General features: G+C 39.5%; 1 protein-coding gene across 2 annotated transcripts in view; it reads right to left on the reverse strand.

Moving 5' to 3' along the window:
- LOC141796381 (protein arginine N-methyltransferase 8-B) overlaps positions 1-20,508 on the reverse strand; it is a 74,745-nt gene that overhangs the window by 30,207 nt on the left and 24,030 nt on the right. For both annotated transcript variants that reach the window (XM_074677450.1, XM_074677449.1), the window contains exons 4-5: positions 4,737-4,800; positions 899-1,041 (exon numbers count right to left, since the gene is read on the reverse strand). In XM_074677450.1, coding sequence (XP_074533551.1) covers positions 899-1,041; positions 4,737-4,800 — 207 coding nt within the window. The remainder of the gene's footprint in view (positions 1-898; positions 1,042-4,736; positions 4,801-20,508) is intronic.

Raw genomic sequence — 20,508 nt, forward strand, 5'->3', positions numbered from 1 at the left:
TTTAGGGTTTTGAAATTTGGGACTTTGAGTTTAGTTTAATAGCAGGTGTTCCTGCTAGCAGTAAAACGCAGAGAGCCTATAATCAGCTACTACACCCAACAGCACCAGAATTTCCTTAGTTTTAGCCAAAGTCTCATAAATCTACAACATTATTGTCATAGTCTCATTTGTCTTTGTCCTAAACATGGCCCTGGTCTTACGCCCTAAATCGTCATTGGTAATATAAGTGAAATGTTTTGCCAAAATGTTTATTCCTCAAAATGAATACATGTCTGTCACAAAGGTGAGTCACCTTATCTTCTTTTAATCACCTCAGACTTAAAACAGAGGATCTGAATTTTTATCCATTTATTGCTTCAAATCTTAAAAAAAAAAAAAAAAAATTAATTACACAAAAAGTTGAGGTAGAGTTTCAAGGTTGAGAAAAACAAAACATCAAAAGGACAGAACAGGAGATTTTGTTTTGATTTTTTCCTGCAACTGTTGCATCATTTAATATTCAAAATCCTCTCAAACAGCTCTGAAATGTTTGTGAAAAGAAAGAAACATCCTGACAATAAACAGAGATTCAGATTTGGAAGAGAAACATGCTTCATTTTCAGTGATAACGAGCCAAGAGGCTGGAGGCGGTTTATTTTGAGAGGAGGGGAGATGGGAATTAAATTTGACTGATTATCATTTAATTTATTCTCTAAGAGTAGATCGTCAGCCCAGGCTTTAGATAGCGCACAGCATTAGAGGAATTATAAAACAATCTGCCAGTTACCCAACATCCACAAATTCAACCACAGACACTACAATGATTTTTATTTATATACGAGTTATTTATCACTTTCTCACTTAAATCAGGAAAAGTCGACACTCTGTTTACAGACACACACTCCACACATCGTCCTACCAGCCACTTGTCCCTGGCGAAGATAACAGTGTTGAGCATCGACTCGTAGAAGAGGCAGTAACCCATCCACTCAGATATGATGATGTCAACCTTCTCCACAGGGAGCTCCACCTCCTCCACCTTTCCTTTGAAGATGGTGATCACTGCATCACATGGGAGGAGTAAAAAGTGACGGAAAGTCTATTATTCTGGAGCAGGAGGAGTTTAAAATAGGCAGTAAACAAGAAGATTAAAGGAAAACAAAAAATGAAAAAAAAAAAAAAAACTGCAATATTGCAGGATTTGATGTTTTTCATTTAATTGTTTTCCAGCCAGACAGCTCTGACTATAAAGAAAAAAATTAACAAACAAGGAAATAAATATTTCAAAAGAATAGAATACAGCTGGACAAGAGCTTGGAAAAAAATATTCATAAATACTTTTTAATTATTTGTATTTTTCAAGATTTTGATGAGGTTATTTAAAGCCAAAAAAAAGTAATGATTCAGATATTAAAAAAAAGTAATATTTCACAACCTAATTAAAAAGTATAAATTAAATAAATAAATAACATTACATAAAAAAATGATAATGATAAAATTAATAATAACAACACATTTCATTCAGTTCAAATATGCATTATTTGGTGTGCTGCTTACACTTCTCTATGTGAATTAATGATGATTATTATAATTAGTGGGGCTTAATTCATGTGTTACTGAGTGAAAAAAATTTTAAAAAAAAAAAATGAAAAAAGGAAGTGTAAATGTATACAATTCGTGTGAACAGAAAGTATTGCGAGAGAAGAGGAAGAGAGCTGGTTTCATATATTTCATTTTTGTGGTCCTTCCATGGAAAAATAAATGACAAAAAGAAAATGTACAAATCAAAATGAGGGGGACGAAAGTGGAGAAAGAATGAAAGACAAGGCAACAGGTTAGGTGAAAAAGGAAAGAAAGGAGATGAAAAGAAAGATGGAAATGATAAGGAAAAGAAAGAAAGAAAGAAAGAAAGAAAGAAAAAGAAAGAAAGAAAGAAAGAAAGAAAGAAAGAAAAAAAGAAAATAACTCAACCTCAGAGTATGTGCTGTAAATTCTTATCATCTCACAGCACACAGAGTGTTGAGTCCTCGTACTCTGACCCAGGCCCTGCAGGTTTCAGTTTCAGGGTGGATTTTTGTGACCTGTCTGAAATGAGCTGACTTTGTCGTTCTTCATTGGCAGGAAGTAACTTCAGAGTCTCCTGATGATGCAAGTGACCCTGAAAGGATGACATGTGAACCTCCCATCCTCCAGCTGGTGATTGCTTCCTGCTTGTTCACTTTGTAAGCTCAGAGTGACTCAGTGTTAACTCTCTTTTAAATTACATGTGCTCACTTGATATTCATAGGTGAGCAGATGGGACTCTGGCTGACTGGGTGTTCATTCTGCCGCTGATGTACAGTCAGGGAATTTGATTTAAAGGGTGCAGGAGACATCTGCTTGAAATGAATACATATGCTCTGGAGTCTTATGAGGTGGATGGAGTTTATTCAGATCATCCCAGTGGGTCTGTTAATGTAGTGGAAAAGATCCAGATGGTGTCAGAAATAAATTGTGATGAAGGAAGTTTCACTTATGTTTGATTTTCTCATGCTGAAGGTACTATTTGCTGTTAGTATCTTAACACACTTTTCTCATACATATTATACAAATATGTTTTATGTAACTTCATATATTCATTGCATGTTACTAACATACATTTTATGAATTTCATGTATATTAAATAAGAAATGATCCTCTGTCCCTTCAGTGGGGTACTTCCTGTGTAGTGAAACTGTTAAGTCCTTACACTGTAAAAAGGGAATCTTCAATCAGTTGAAGTGATGTAATTTTTTTTTAATCAATCCAACTCAATTAAGCTTTCTGATGTATTTTTGTGGATCATATCAACTTGAAATTCTGCGTTGCAACAATTTAAAAAAGGAAAAAACCCTAATAAATTAGGTTCTTTGAAATTAATTTAATAAGGTCAATTAAGACAACTTAAAGGGTCAAATAAACTAAATGTGTTCGATCTTCTCAAATAAAAATTTTGCATCAATCCAACTCAAAGTTTTCAGTTGTTTCAACTCAATAATCTGCAAAACCCAAAAGGACAAACCATGGGTGAGGAGAAAACACTGTGAATATGAGACCCTGCTGCACATTAAGATACCACGCAGGGCTAGTGTGTCTGTACTCCATGGCATGAACCAGCTTTCTGTCAGCAATCCAAGGCACTGGCTGCCTGGCTGTGCCCAACAGCAGTGGTGGCTCTAATTAAAATACTCTCTCAGTAATGGTAATTTGAATATAACTGACAAAACCCAGTTTCTCATCTCTGATCATAATTTCAGCCCATCAACAAATCTCATTTATTAACATATGAAGCATTCAAGCTTAAAGGTACACAGTCCATGCCACAGAGCACAGACAGCAGGTCCATGCCATGTGGAGCACAGCAAGCCTGTGTCCTTGGCAGGTTAACAGCTTAATGTACAGCAGGGAAAATATCCACTGCATTCCCTCCTCACTCACGGTTTGAAATAAAGTAAATCCAACAGGCTGTAAAGTAAACTTTACAAGTAGACATAAGTTAAACTCAACTTAAGACTATTAGTAATATACTAACCTTTTAAGTGCAATTGATTTCCTGAATTCTTTCAAGTAAGCTCAACTTGTCACATTTTTACGGTGCAATAAAGTATAAAAACACCTCATCAGATTTTACTTTTAAGTTTTGCAAATTATTGAGTTGAAACAACTGAAAACTTTTAGTTGGATTGATGCAAAATGTTGATTTGAGAACAATCACATTTTTTAAGTTCATTTGACTTCATCAATTGTGTTGATTGAACTTATTTACTTCATTCAAAAAAAAATATTTATTTCGGTGTGACCAAATGAAGCAAAAATTTTAGTTGGTCCAACTGTTTTCTTTTTTCTGTGTACTAACGGCCATGAGATTCATTTCTCATTGTAAGGGATGTTCAGGACTGTCCTTTGTGTGTGCATCTCATGTGTACTGGACAGAAGCGTACATAGGGGGATGATCTTTAATTACAAAAACATGAAGATATCTTTACATACAGCCAATTAAAAGCTGTGAAAGAAAGGAGGGCTCTCTTGTAGGTTGTTTTCATGATTAAAAACATCTGTATTGATCTCTATAACACCTGTTGCACTTGCTGCAAATCTCCAGAAACAAATGCTTGTGGACCATCTTTGCTTTTCTTCTGAGTCTTGATTTTTGCTTCAACACTTAGTGTATTTCTTGAAGATTGGACTAATCCTGCTCCAGCATCAGCTGTGAGAACAAAACATAATGTTGATATGTTGCTTTTCAATATATAATACAAAATAAGTCCCACATTTCCATTAGTAAAAAGTCTGAGTCGTGAGATTGAGCTCTTTCAGAGGGTTGAGGCCTGACAGTGATGCTTCTATTTTTACTAATCTGCAAAAATCACAAGGGCACAAGTGAAGCTAACACTGTTGATTAAAACACACCACTGTAGAATCACACACAGGAACAGTATTAGAACCAGTGGGGAGCTCTGTGTTAAACTAGAGGACTCATCACTGTATAATTTATTGTTAAATCTCTGCAAAGAAAGTCTTTGCAAGTAATTATAAAATTTTTCATACACCCAGCATTTACTCTATCTACAACCTGCAGCACAGAAAAGGCCTCTCTGAGAGCATTTTAACCTCCCATCATGAGTGTGGCATCAGAGCAGCACGGCTACCATGTGATTATGTAAGAAGCATGCTGCGTTGCTCCTCGTTCTGAGCTGTGTCATCACTCTGGGGAGAGAAGGAACAGCTGCAGCTCTTACCGCTGTCCAGGTGGTTGGACTTGATGATCCTCTCTGAGTACTCTGATATACTCGAGCATTCAATCTGTCAGAAAAGAGAGAGGGAGGAAAGTGTCACGCTATGTTTCTGAAGGACTGTGATGCTTTGTGCAAGACACTTGCAAAGAAATGTCCTCAGCTGGCTTATAATGCTGACAGAGAACACCTTCAATGTTAAAGTCACACTGATCCACACCTGTTTCATAAAACTCTGTAACACCTAGTAACAGACAAGGACAGGTAACGAATTAGATTCTTCTATAGGAACCAAGTGGATTCTGTCTGTAGTATCAAGTACCAATTCATGTAAAATCAAAAGGTACCATGTCTAGGTATCTTTTGATTTGATATGCACGCACCCTTGTGACTGTGAGGGAGTGAAAGAGAAGTCAATTTTCCATGCTGGACATGAACACAGCATTGCAAGGTTCTATTCATTCATTCGTTCATTTTCTTAACCGCTTCTCCTGTTCAGGATTGTGGGTATCTGGAGCCTATCCCAGCTGTCATTGGGCAAGAGGTGGGGTACACCCTGGACTGGTTGCCAGCCAATCACAGGGCTGACACAGAGACAAACAACTATTGACTCACACACTCACACCTAGGGACAATTGAGAGTGTTCAATTAACCTGATGAGCATGTTTTTGGACTGTGGGAGGAAGCCGGAGGACCCAGAGTGAACCCACGCATGCACGGGGAGAACATGCAAACTCCACACAGAAAGGCCCACCTACCAAGCTGGGAATCAAACCAGTGACCTTCTTGCTGTGAGGCTGCTGCGCTAACCCTTGCGCCACCGTGCAGCCCAAGAATAAATATTTCAAAATGAAAAACTTTGAGATTTTTTTATTAAACAAATTAATATTTGTTACCACATTAACACACACAGAAGTACTGAAACTTGGTACCGTTTCGTACCAGTACCAATTGCTAGGTACCAGTACTTTTTCTTTTCAAATGTGAAAGGTACCCATCTCTAGTCTTTAATGGGCTCAACCATCATGTATACTGAACATTGATCAGCCATGAAATCACGTACTGGCTCTGTACTGTGCAGGCTTCCCTCTAGTCTGTTTGGACATGGAGTCTTCTTTGATCTCTCTGAAGTAGGGATGGGTGAGTGTCGATATCTGGTATCAGTATTGGGCCGATACCAGACTTATTTCAAAGTATTGGTACTCGTAATATCTAAAAGATTCTAAAACTCTGACAGTTGTGAGTTCTCAGGGATTTTTTTGTTGCTGTTTTGCACTTTTGTTAAGTTACTAACTGTTGTAGGCTCAAATTAAGTTTTAGTCACAGAAAAAAAAATACAGATATTTGGGGGAATTATCATATGGGGTAGTTATATAAAATTCTGACTTTTTTTTAACAAGACCCTCACATGCAATGCATTCTGGGATGTTGCAACATTGTAATAAAGCTAGGAGATAAAATCTACTAATTGGTGTGTATCTATATATATTCAGGATTCATCTTATGCGGTTTTGGTTTCAAATTAATGGAGGTTGGTCGTGAAATTGATGCTTTGAAAATCTGTTTTGGTGAAACTAAGGAGGCAGCCATGTTGGAAGTGACACAGCTCTGCTAATTGGTGGGATAGAGGGAAACTGTTGCTAATGCACAACTAAGTTCTGCAGTGGTACATCTGAGAAAGAAAGGCTCATAAAATGTGGCTGTGGAGTAATTAGGTAACTAGCAACTAGTTGTTGCAAATCTGCAACGTCTGCCTTGAGAGGGTTAAAAATAAATCACAAACTCCAAAATATTTTTTTTTTTGTTTTATTTTAAACTTAATGGCAGAGTGACTGTGCTGTCTTTGTTAGAAATGATCTGTCACAGTTAATTATAATCTTATGTATCAAAAGTACAAGTGGTATCGGCATTCAGTATCAGTGAATGCTTGAGAGGAAGTACTCATACTGGTATCAGTCTGAACAAAAGTGGGATCAAACATCTCTACTCCGAAGGCACACTTTGGTGTCTTTACACCCAAATCATTTGCAGCAAAAGTATTTCCAGTGGTCCCAAGTTTGGGTGATACAGCCAAAATATGAAAAAGAAAACATCATGGATAAAAATTCAGGTCATGTCAAGGTGCAAGAGTTTAAAACTTAAATGCTTCAACTGCACTGTTTCTGCTGTTGAAGCTTCAGCTGCAGGTAGAAAAGTGTTTTTACATCAATTTGTTCAGTTTGTTCTCCCTTTAGGAGCAACAAACCCACAGCACACCAAGACACTGAGACTCCCAGTACAAAGAATAAGAACAGAGCTCATCTTACCTGCAGCTGTAAAGATAAAGATCTGACAGGTTGGGTTGACACTCACCTACAAGCTTACTCGCCCATTTGACACTTTGTTAAAGAGAGTCTCAGTTTTGGAGTAAGGTTGCCAAACCATGAAACCAGAGAATAAGAGAGCAGAGATTAACTAAAGGCTCAATAAAATAAAATCATCAGGGTTTTATTGATGGGAAAATGAGACGTTCTTCACAGAAAAGAGACTCACAAACTGCCAAGCTATTTCTCTGTTCCAGTTTGGGCTCTCTTAGTGTCTAATATGACCTAATATTCATAGATATTCAGAGGCTGGACAGGTCCTGTAAGACCAGAGAAATGTAAGGCATGGCCAATGTATGAGACATTTTTGTCCAGAAAACCTTTTTCGGCTTTCTTTCAGATGCAGCTCCACAGCTCCACACGCTTCAAACTGTGAGGCACTGGGGTGCCACCAGCCAAGCACTTTCAGTAAACTCCCCACGTACCCAGGCTGTCAGCAGTCAGTGGTTATACACAAACAAAAAAAAGACTGAGATGCACTGTGTAGTTTGGTGCCTTTCCATCAGACCCAAAATTACCAGTTCCCTGCATCGATCAAATCAAGCACAAGTACCAAATGTCCACTTACAGATTGTTCTATCTTCCTGTTTGGGGACACTCTGATCATGTACCCCGTGTATCTATGTGTATACCTTGAACAGCTTCTACTCTACAGAGGGTGTGGCCTCAGACATGAGATGTCTCCAACATGAAGTGCAATTTTAAATTTTCAGTCGAAACAGGTAAAGCCATTCTAACAATGGGGATCATGTGACACCAATGATCACCAGGAACTGGTTTAATGACTGCCCATACCATGACCACAGACAACTGCAGACCCCATCAACTTTTAGGATCCAGGCCAATGATTCTGCTGACGACTCACTGTCAGACTAACAGCCCTGAAGCCGGGTTTTGTACTTTTAAGTTGAAAAGAGGACATACATACAATGAAAAATCTGCAAAACCTCCACCCTAACATAACTAGATGCCAAAACACACGCCCTGTATTTGCAACATTTCAAGATTTACCATTTCTCAACCGTACCATGGCTGTACATTTCATCTCCTCTCGATCCTTGTAATGGTCGTGGATGATAAAAATCAGAATTTTCAGCCTCATTACAATGTAATACATAAAAAATCTCCACTGAAGTAGAGTTGAGCCAATCATCTTGTGTATTGGTGAATGCTAAGAGTAGAAGTGGAGCAACAGATGCTCATTTTGTTAAAGACAATCAGCAGATTCAGCAGCACAAACACAACATGGTAGTCCACAACGATCACAAGAACGATACTGTTGGACTGTTGTATTTGCTTGTGTGAAGCATAGCATGATGCCAGCTTTTCCACTGAAAATGCCGGCTTTTGTCTGTTTGCACGGCAACAGTGGCTGCAGCGTTTCAGAAAAATCCACTCAACTTTCTTAAGTTTTTCCTCGAAAGGGCCCCTTAAAAATGCTATGAGGAGAATCTGTTTTGATCGCACTCCCTCGCCACCTTGTGGCCTAGAGTCTTTGCACACCATCATGAAATACTTTTAGTGAGCGTGTGTTTGTTATGGAATTTAATGGAGATTACAAATTTTCTTTGTTTAAGACAACTTTTTATTGGATACAATGCACCAAGGTAAGGTATTTATCAGTACAGTTATGTAGCACCACAGTTTGAAAAGTAACATCAAGCTAACGTTGTAGTAGCTGGCTATATGTAGTGCTATTAGCAGCCTGGTGCTCTGATGTATCTGTAGGCTAACATGACAACAAGTAAACACTGTCAGTTTGTTTGTAGCTTAGTAAATATCCATATTTAGCACAGTTCACAGCCTGGTGCTCTAAGTCATGTCTGTAATGTGTAACGTTAGTGAATCCTGGTTATATCCTGCCAGTCATCTACCAATCAGAGCTAACGTAACCTCACTCTTCATTTTATTGATAGACTCTCAAGTTTGAACAGACCACTGAAGAATAACTGCTGACTGTGGGTCGGACACCTCCTGTGGAGCTGAAGGGCAAAAGCTCGCTTGATCTTGATTTTCAGTATGAATACAGACTGTGAAAGCGGGGCCTCACGACCCTTCTGACTTTTGGGGTTTTAGGCAGGAGGTGTCAGAAAAAATAGCGCCTTTCTTCTGCTCTTCTGTCCTTTTTCTGTCTGACAGTTAGGCTCCAGTGTCCACCATCTCTACAAAATTAATCACAGAAAACGTTTTCAGCAGAGAAAAACACAGATCTCTCTTTTCTCTACTAAACTTCATCAGCCAGTGTGGTGTTGTCATAGACTTAGCACTGTAAATTAATGCGGTCCTGGATGACCTGAGCTGGAAGCTAAAAAGTAGCATTTTGAAATAACCTGTAACCTGTAAAATTGGTGCGGATAATCTAATTTTAAAGCGTGGATTAGCATCAGGAATATATCTTGAAGGGAGACTTTTTCAAGATCACTAAGAAACTCCTCACCGACCCTTGGTGCAAGAATCCTTAAAGGACACAAGCATTAGCAGAAAAGTATACTTTGTCATTTTGTTACTTACGAACTTCATAACCTGACATATTTTAACTCTTGACACTGATGTTTAAGCTGCATAAACACAGCCTGGCTTGTCTCCAGACGCTTGGGTCGGGCCCCTCTGCAGGGTGCAGAGATAAATCTAGGGGTCACTGCATTATAGATGTAGGAGGACAGAAGGAAGTTCTGGTTCACAAACTGTAATGGGCTTCTGAGTGGTGAAATCTGTCACTGCCAGGTTCATATATCTGCTTTAAATTCAACATTTCAGACTGAGATGTTGTGCAGTAGAAGTGTAAAGAAGAGTGATAAACGCAGGTACCTGCTTTTAGATCCTCTACATCACTTCTGGAGACTGATTCTGTTTGAAGATACCTCCATGCTGCTTTTCCCAGATGCTTCTTGTGTGAAAATGACTTTTTGATGATTTATGTGTGGCCTTCACAAAGAGCTCCCCCTGATTTATCTCACCAAACACCCTCATCCCTGTGTGATTTGTAGCAAAGTTCAGCATCCCTGTGTAAACTCTCTGAGCATGAATGTTTGTCAAACAGGGCAGCCACAGTGAGGGTCTCCCTCTTCTCTCTCTGAGGGAGAAAACAAGGTCATATTTGTCGAACATCTCTCTGAAGATGTCTTCTTTTCTGGTCCTGAGTAAAGAAACATGTCAGGCTTCACCTGGTAAGAGCACCTAAAGGAGAATTTGGTGAAATGTATCAGTGAATCATTTATAAATAATGAAATAATGCGACAAACTTAGAGCCTGACAGCTGCAGCATCATTTTAAGACAGTGGTTCTCAAACAGGGGTATGTGTACCCTTTGGGGTGTGCAGGTTAAAAAAATGTATATTCAAAACACATAGCAACCAAGCAAAAATCCTCTAACACTATTTATTAAATCAATGTTTTATCCCCCAAAAGCAAGAGTCTTCTTTATACCAGGAATGCTATTGAAAACCATAGACTGTACAAAAATGGATGTCATCCTCCTCAGCTCCAAGTGAGGTCCCACAAAAACTGCTCCCCCTGGTGGCTGGCTGCAGTATATGTTAAAAAATCCAGCTCTCCAGTCATTCCAGATGGGCTGTGGTCAAACTTTTAAAAATTAATACACCTGGTAGAAATGTTTCACATGTCAGATTGTTGTGGTGATTTAAATACATCATTTGGCTGCCTTGTATGCAGGTTCTTTTTTTCTAAAAAGTTCCATTTTTATTAGTTTTAAGGGGTTAAAAAAAAGAGGCTCATGTTTAACGATGATTGACAGCTGCTGTTATTGTGTATTTTTTTCAGGGATTATAAAATATGTCGGTAGGTAGAGTCAAGAAGTGATTAGACTTTCAAGATAAAAAAGACGAATATATTTTTTTGTCACTCAGCTCCACTCAGATTCTCTCACAGTCTCTACTGCTCAGACTCTGAATGCAGAACTGCTACAATGGCTGCACCTGTGACGGTGGTATTTTGGCTTCAAAGCTATAATGGTAAATGGTGGAGCAATGCTGTCCACTTTGTATACAGTGTATGGTGAGAACACTGAGAGATGTGCTAAAGAAGGCAAAACCAGAACCAGCAAAATTTTGTCAGTATTTGGAAGAATATGCTTAATGGGATTTATGGCCACAAGTTACAACCCTCCCCACCCACCAAAGGCATTGCGGTTTTTCTGCTGGGGGTCAACAGTTGCATGAAGCACATCTTCAGCAGCTTTTTTTTTATTTATTTTGGCAAATCTCTTATCTGAAATTAAGGTCATATCATTTTTTTTCAAGAAATGTTTATCTATGGTAAAGTAGATAATTTTGGTTTGAGAGGACCTCGGGGGCTTAATTTGTTGAGAATGGCTTGTTTTGAATAAAGTTTTTGGATTCAGGCTGACTGAAATACTTGGCTGATTGGACTCCACGTCTTCTTCTTCAATAGTCTAATAATAAGGTATTAGAAATTCACTTATGAAGTGTTTAGGCAGAGGAACTAGGGGCTCATCCCGAAGCACCAGAAAAAGTTATTACAAATCGAATGGACTCTTTCCGGATGACGTGATTTCAGCGATTTTAGGATAGGTTTTGACTTTTTTTGGTTTTAGTCTTAGTTTTTTTGAACGATGACAAGCTGGAATGAAACAGGAATAGTGAGGGTATTTTTAAAACATGTGGAGCGGAAAGTTCAGATATTTGCCTGAAAATGTAAGGAGTAGAAGTAAAATGTTGGCTAAAAAATAATTACTCAAGTAAAGTATAGATACCCAAAATTTTTACTTAAGTAAGGTAACAAAGTATTTTAACTTAGTTACTTGATACCTCTGGAAATAAAATAGCGAACCAGCTTAGAGTTTAAAGGGGTTTTTCCCCCATGTGACAGGAAGAAGGTTTTTTTTTATCATGTGTAGAGCGTCTGAGACCTGTGAGCCTCACAGCACCAAATAAACAGCATGAGAAGGACTCTGAGTTTACACTGGGATTAAATTAGCATTTAAGAAAGTGGATGATAAAAGACGACAAAGGAATCTAAATCACAAAATGTCCCACCTCTGAAACACTGCCAAAGCCTTTATTTTAAGGAATTAATGTAATGATTAGTCAGTGCTCAACTGCGACCAGCCCTGAAGTCCCACTGGGACCTACATTTTCTAGTTTCATTACTCTCTTGACATTTCAATTCTTATCAATTATCCTTACAGCGTCTGATTCCTGGCCTCCTGAAGTGCAGCTCCCACACGTCTCTCTTCTCTGTCTCTTTTACACGTCTTCTTAGAAATCCTGAGCCACTGTTCTGTATTCTGTCCTGCCCACCCAAGCACAGCTAATGTCTGATTTACTGTGGCTCCAAGAATGACAGAGTTGTAGCCTAACAAAGGTCCTTCATTCATCACAATTAAGTCTGGACAGTTCTCGTAAGCAGCTCCCAAACAGAATTAGAACATAATTCAGCAGGAGGCATTTGTCAATACTAACCTCTTACTGCATCAAGTAGACGCAGAGTATAGATTTTCACCTGAGTTCACAGCAGGTTTCACCTCCACAGTTAATGAGAGGCGTGCAGCATCAGGTCCATCTGCTCGTAATCAAGCAGGGGACCCCTGAGTGAACCCTGAGTGAACCCGAGGTGCTCCAGTTCATGAAAAAAGGAAAAGCCAAACCTCTAAGCTCCTGAGGAAGAGGGGGATGAGAAACAGAAGCACTCACTTGTGTCTGAGACTCTCATGGAAGAATGAAGTAGACAGGGCTTTTATTTCAGAGGCAGAAACCAATTAGACAGTCTGGATGAAGAAAACGCCCACAATGAAATGGATAAATTAAGAAGTACTGTGCTGCATCTTTCTATATTTTCCAAACAGATGAAGACAAACTCCTGATTCTACAAAGGTGGGAAACTACTTTTGCTGTTGCTCCCATTTTTTATGAGCTGAACTCAAAGATCGCAGATTTTTCTTTCTCTAAAATAATGGACTATTTCTCTCAATCACTGTTCACTGATTTGCCTGGTGTGTGACCACCATTTGCCTTACACAGTGTAACTAGTCTCCTTGGCTCAGAGTTGATCTGGTTGTGATGGTGGCTTCTGGGATGTTGCTCCACTCCTCTTCAGTGGCTGTGCCAAGTTGCTGGATATTGGCAGAAACTGGCCATCATACACGAGCATCCCAAACAGGCTCAATGGGAGACATGTCTGATAAGTATTCTGGCCATGCAGGAACTGGATGTTTTCAGCTTCTAGGAAGTGTGTACAGATCTTTGTGGCGTGGAGCCGTGCGTTATCATGCTGCAACATGAGGTGATGGCCATTCATGAATGACACACCAATGAACCTTGACATTTCCCCACGCTATCTCTGTGCATTCAAAATGCTGATCATCAATAAGATGTACCTGTGTTTGTTGATCATTACATACACCAGCCCATGACCAAAACCCCATAAACCACTCACGCACACAACCCCATAGATGCTGTCTTCCATCTACCCTGTTGAGTAAAAACCATTGGCTGAATAAAGAGTGGACAGCGTGGCTCCATCATTTACCAATGTATGGTTTTGAAGCCAAAATTCCCCCGTCACAGGCGCAGCCATTGGCAGCAGTTGTGTAGCCAGAGTCTGTGCAGTAGAGACTGAGGAATTCTGGAGAATCTGAGTGGAGCCGGGGGACAAAAATAATAATAATTTTTTTCTTTAGAGAGTCTAATCACTTCTTGACTCTACCTCCTGACATATTTTACAATCCCCCCAAAAAATACACAAGAACGGCAGCTGTCAATCGCCATCAAAGATAACGTAAAACCTTGTTTTTGACCTCTTAGAACAAATGAAAACAAAACTTTTCAGAAAAAGAAAATTTGAATACAAGACAGCCAAATGATATCTTCGGATCACCACAACAACTGGACGTAAGAAACATTTCTTTGAGGTGTATTTGTTTTTAAAGTTTGACCACAGCCCATCTGGAATAACTGGGCAGATGGATTTTTTTATCTTTACTGCAGCCAGCCACCAGGAGGAGCATTTTTTTTGGTGACCTTACTTGAAGCCGAGCAAGATGACATCCATATTTTTTACGATCTATGGTGAAAACCAGGAATCACCGCCTGCCAGACACCATCAGATGTGAGCATTAGCCCACTCAAGCCATTGTTGCAGCAGCCATTGAGGTGGAGATGAAGATACTGGGTGTGTGGAGGTCCAGGGCTGCTGTGGTTACATGTAGTCCGTGGTTGTGAGGTCAGTTGGTTGTACTCTTAAATTCCCTGAAACGCCTCTGGAGATGACTTATGGTAGAGAAATGAACCTTTAATTTGTGGGAGTCCATATACCAATTGTATGCTCTCTCATACTTTGTGGCATTTGTGGCATGGTGCTGTGTGATAAAACTGCACATTTTAGAGTGGCCTCCTATTGTGGCCAGCCTGAGGCACAGAGGAAAGGAGGAGAGGTTGAGTCTCTCAGAAGTGAAGATTGGAAGAGGGTTAGTCGTGACTGTGAAAGACTCTGTGAGCAAATAGTTCAACAGTGTCAAATTAAGGTCCTCAGCAAAAATGATTTAGAGATTCAGAGAATCAGCAGAAACTACTTTGGAAAAAGAGGACAAGGACCAAAACAAATACTGGGTGAATGGGATCTTTAGGCGCTTTAGTAGCAGTACAGCTAAAAGCAGACATGACGCTGGAGTGGAAATCACTGCATGGGTGCAAAATTACATCTAAAACCTGTTCGTTAGCAGCTTGTCTTGGCTTCCACAGGTGAAGCTTGTAACTGCACCAAAAGAAGAGAAAACAATGTGAACTTGGCACAAAAAGTAAAGATTCTTTTGTTGTTACAATGCTTCTTAACAATAAGTCTTACACTGCAGTAAAGCATGTTTATTTCACTTTTAAATGGAGAAACTTTTGTAGGGTGGTCTGCAGAGTTCAGTTTGTGGGCTGCCCCCATGGAAATTTGCCAGATCTTCTCGGCTAATGCTGAACCGATTATTCTGTTATTGCTATTGACATGATCAAGCTATACTGGCAACTTTTGTGAGCCCCAGCCCAATTAAAGGTCAACTGTAAAACTGTATTCTAATCTAGACTTTAAATCATCTCTTATAACAATCCACCTCTCCAAGAAAGAAGATGACTCAGCCTCTGGTGCACAATTTAAATACCAGCATCTCTGATGGTAGGGGGGCCTTAGAGGCTATGGTATGGAAAGCTTTAACATATTTTAAAGGAGCCATTAATAATAATAAACTTACAAGTTTTGGAGAAAATGAGCTGCTGTACATATTTCAGCAAGACAACGCCAAACCACATGAATTACAACAGCATGGCTCTGTAGTAGAAGAGTCCAGGTGCTAAACTCTTTTACACGTCAGTTGTATGCCACTGTATCATACACCAAGAGGGTCTGTGTGCACATTCCCTGAAGCTTGATAATGTGATGAAAACCATTGTGTCCACCATAAACTTCATTAAAAGCAGAGGGCTGAATAACCACCGGTTCCAGGAGCCGCTCAGCGAGCTTGAGTCAGAGTGTGGGGATCTGGTTTATCATTGTGACGTGTGATGGCTGAGCTGTGATGAATGTAATTGCATGGTTTTATACACTGCTGGAAGAAGTTGGAAAATTCATGAGGGTGAGGAAGAAACCTGTCCCGGAGCTCAGTGATGGCAAGTTCCTCAGTTATCTGGCCTTCATGGTGAACATCAGCAAACACCTGTCAGAGCTTAACACCAAGCTGAGAGGTCCCAACCAGGTCATCAGCTCTCTGCTCCCAAATGTGATATCATTTGAATCAAATTTAAAGATGCTATGAGTAGGATCTGTTTTAACTGCACTCCCTCTCCACCTTGTGGCCCGGGGTCTCACACACACTGTCTTAAATTACTTTTAGTGAGGTGTGTGTTTGTCTTGGAATTAATTGGAGATCAGATCAAAACAAATTTTCTTTCTTCAAGACAACTTTAACTGGATACAACAGGACCAAGTTAAGGTATTTATCAGTACAGCGCTGAAACATGACATCAAGCAAACGTTGTAGTAGTCGGCTATATGTAGTGCTATCGGCAGCCCTGTGCTCTGATGTATCTGAAACTAACGTGGCAACAATTAAACACTGTCAGTTTGTATGTGGTTTAGCAGCTGTCTATATTTAGCTCAGCTAGCAGCCCGGTGCTCTAAGACATGTCTGTAATGTGTAACGTTAGTGAATCCTGGTTATATCCTGCCAGTCATCTACCAATCAGAGCTAACGTAACCTCACTCTTCATTTTATTGATAGACTCTCAAGTTTGAACAGACCACTGCAGAATAACTGCTGACTGTGGGTTGGAATCAACATTAGCACAAACAGTTTAACTCCTGTGTTAGCCTTTAGCTCGTGCTCTATCTCTCTCCTGTTTATCTTTCTTCTGCTCTTCTGTCCTTTTTCTGTCTGACAGTTAGACTCCAGTGTCCACCATCACTACACAATTAATCACAGAAATCATTTTCAGCAGAGAAAAACGCAGATCTCTCTTCTCACTACTAAACTTTGTTAGCTGGTGTGGTGTTGTCATAGAGACCTATACGTGCTGTAAATCAATACGGTCCTGGTCGGCCTGACCTAGAAGTTAAGAAGCAGCAATTTAAAATAAGCTGTAACCAGCAATATTGGTGCTGATAATCTCATTTTAAAGTGTGGATTAGACTTTGGAGACTTTTTCAAGATCACAAGATCCTCACAGACTCTTTAAGCCTGTAGCAAGGACAACTGGAAAAGGGAAACACTGCTCACTTTCCCACCCTGCACAACAGCCTGATGTTACGACTGAATATGCTGGTGACTGCACAAAACTCATTCAGGCCTATGATTAGAGGTTTCATGATGTGAAAAAATGTGCAAAAGCAACTGGATGCTTTTGCTATGCTCTTTAATGTGCAGCCATCTGATGTGCCAGACAATCTCTAAATTGAAATAATTGAGCTGCAAAACAACAAGCTCAAAGCTACGGACAACAACCTCCCTCTGGGGGACTTTTATAAACTCTACATTGGTGCTAAGGATTTTCCCAACCTAAGGAGACATGCCCTGAAGTTTAATTCTCTGTTTAAAACAAGGTATGAACAGTAGAGGTGGGCGATACTGGGAATTTCGGTATCAATTCTGATACCAAGTATCAGGTCTACCCAAACTCTGAACTTCTTCAAACCAGGTTGAAGACTCACCTTTGACAGCTGCCTTTTGTTAGATTATTTTAACAATTCATTTTAATAACTTTTCTTTAAAAAAAAAATGAAAAATGCACAATTGTGCTACTCTGCACTGCGACTTATCTTAAAATCTGTTTTTAAAATCTATTTGAACTTTTTTTTCTTTTAATCTTATTGTCTTACTGTATCTCATTACTTTAAATCTGCTATTAATTGAATTAAATTGTTTTCTTTTGATTTGTTCTGTCTGTAAAGCATTTTGAATTGCTTTGCTGAAATGTGCTACATAAATGAACTTGCCTTGCCTTGCCAAGTGAATACAGGGCCAGTATCACTGATACTGATTCCGATACTTTTTAATATTTATGGTTGATGTATCATCAAACTGCTGACCTTTAATTGTTTTTGTGATTTTTTTTGTCTTTTAATTATCCTGTGGACAGGACAAATTTTGGACAAAGTTTAAAAGTGGCTACAAAATACTTTAGTGTCATGATAAACATATTTATTCATTCATTTATTTATGTATTTATGTATTTATTTCACATAAAGAAAGATTAACACACAAAACAAAATAAAAAAGTAACAATACATAATTAATGGAACAGAAAAAAAACCCCAGTAACTTCAAGGAAAAAAAAAGTGCAAGAGGGGCCAAAAAAACCCATAAGGGCTTGTTGAGTGGCCCTCCAAAAGACAAGAACAAGAATGTTATTTAAATATATACATATACAAAGATACACATACCAATGTATACATATACATACACATGCATACATATTTAACTACACACATGCATAAATCCATGAAACCTATTCCAGCAGGGGAACTAACAATATAAAAGCAAAGATATTCAGAAACAACAGAGCAGAAACAAAACAAATTTTCCAAAAACTTCATTATGTGTGGAATTCTTTTCTTAAGAAAATAAAGTGAAAATAATTACCAATTAGAAATGCTGCAATCATAAAGCTTAGTAACACCATGCTTGTAGACTGTTTTCCACCTTTTTTCTTGCATCCCTAGGTGTGTCTTCATAACAGCTTGACCCTCTGAGGATTTGATAAAAGTTACATGGGCCTTAGTATGAAAAAAGTTACGCAGCTCTGATTTAGAGAATCGTGTCATAAAAAGGAGCCTAAACTGTGGAGCTACTATAATCTTGTATCAGGCAGGAACAGGACAAGATTTCACTTTGTAAACTCCAAAAGCTGGTCTCTTGGGTTCACTACGCCCAGCAGGGTGTTGTTAAAAGATGAGCTGATGACCAACAGCAGTAAACGTCCCTGCACCAACTGTTTGAAACATGTAACTGGAATCAGACTTTTACCATTCCTCTTTTCATTGCACATCAGTTGTCTTTGCACGTTTTCTAACTGAGCTAAGGGTTTAAATGCTCTGCCAAAAATCTCAGTCACTTTGTATCAACAACTTAGTCCTAACTTTTTCGAAACAGGTTGTAACTGTTGCATCACTTTATTTTTTGCCAACTTGCACACTCTGTAATGATGGTTTGCCAGCGTGCACACATGATGCACACACACTTGACATCAGCGTCCCTTCCCTGCAGCAGCCCTGTTTTCTGCTGCCTATTAGTGGAGGCCGGTGTGGAGGCTGCCGGTGGCGCCCACAGCCTTCTGCCTGCATGTCTGTCAACTGCTCACGCTCAACACTGATGCCCCCACGTCATGAATCATGTTGCACCGGTATCTGAATGTGCACTTGCAGAGCTAAGTGTGTGTGAGTGTGTATCTTATGAGCTGTTATTGTGAGATTATCAGACTGCCAATGACAGCATCTAATTAGCAGTGATTTCTTGTCTCTTCCTGGATCTCTGTGAAGGGAGACAGCATTAGCCATGTGTCCATCAGTGTCAGTGGGACTGCTGATGCCTCGCGGCATGTTTACAGTCACAACACCCTCGCACGGTGACTCTAGCACCTCTCACTAGTGTCGGTAAGGCTCAGTGTCACTGTCACTGTAGTCTTCCCTCTGGGCTTCCTCCAGCCTTCTCTCTGGAGACTCGATGACAAGTTTCTAAATTTGCCCTGGTATCACTTCTCCTGTGTGTCTGTGCCCTGACCTGCCTGTCATACAGGAGCCACACCGATAAACATGCTGTTAAATGTGAAGTTACTTTACCCTAAATCATTAAAGTTTGGTGCCAGCTAAGTTTCTGTCAGATATAAAGTTGCCCTTTAGTTTATAAGTGCTTTCCAAAAGGTTAAGAGTTTCAGTAACAAACTAATGCCTCTAATAAATCCACCAGGTAACACTCAGAAATACCTGCTCAAGGCAAGACTGCAGGCGCTCAAGGTTTGGAATGATTTGCATGACCCACATAACAGAAAAATACACAGATACTCTTCTTTGTCATCTAAATATGAACAGACTATGAGGAGGAGAATAATAAATGAACTGACACTCAGAGGCTGTGATCAAGCAGGTGTGAACAACATGTAACTAAAAAAAGAGAGGCAAGCACATGATGGTGAGCTAAAAGAAAGATTGACACCTCAAGATGAGACGATGGAAAGGCGTTCTGTCTGAACCTGTTGATAAAACTGGGATGACTTTCAGCCCAATCGTCACAAAAGACATGAATCTTTGGAAGTTCAAATTATCATCTCCTCAGACTTTTCTGCTGTGTGAGGTTTGTCAAGGGTGATTTTGCCTGTGCTTCCTGGTTGGAAACAGAAATATTACACCTTGATTTACTGACAAGGTCATGTTTGATCACCTGAGGGTGCGGTCACACACTGTATAAAATAATTTGTTGATTTAAGTTAATTCAACATGAAGAAAAAGAAGAAGAAGAAAGAAAAAAAAGAGAAAAAAAGAAAAGAAAAAAAATCAAGAGGACCAACAAAAGATGTTGATTGAAGTTAACTCATCCAAAGCAAAGTAGTTTTTGTTGTGATGGTGTTTTATAACCGTGAGTGAGGAGGGAGCACAGTGGATATAAGACCCTGCTGTTCTTTGAGATGTTGCACAGAAGACACAGACTGTCTGTGCTCTAAATGGCACAGACCAGTTGTGTCTGGAAGATGAGAGCATGTCTACCTGAAGGGTGGAAATCTAAGACACACGCTTTCACCTGTGTTGTCCCTCAAGGGTCTATTCTTGGTCCCACCATCTTTATCCTCTACACCCTTCCACTCAGTAGCATCACCAGCATGCTTCCAGGCATGGAGTATCATTCCACCGCTACGCTGATGATACTCAACTCTACATAAAGAAAGACCCTTTCCCATCTGCAGCCCCG

The sequence above is a fragment of the Halichoeres trimaculatus genome, unplaced genomic scaffold (genome assembly GCF_033239565.1).
Source record: "Halichoeres trimaculatus isolate MK-OKI-2021-1 unplaced genomic scaffold, fHalTri1.1 fHalTri1_scaffold_10, whole genome shotgun sequence".
NCBI classification, from domain to species: Eukaryota; Metazoa; Chordata; class Actinopteri; order Labriformes; family Labridae; genus Halichoeres; species Halichoeres trimaculatus.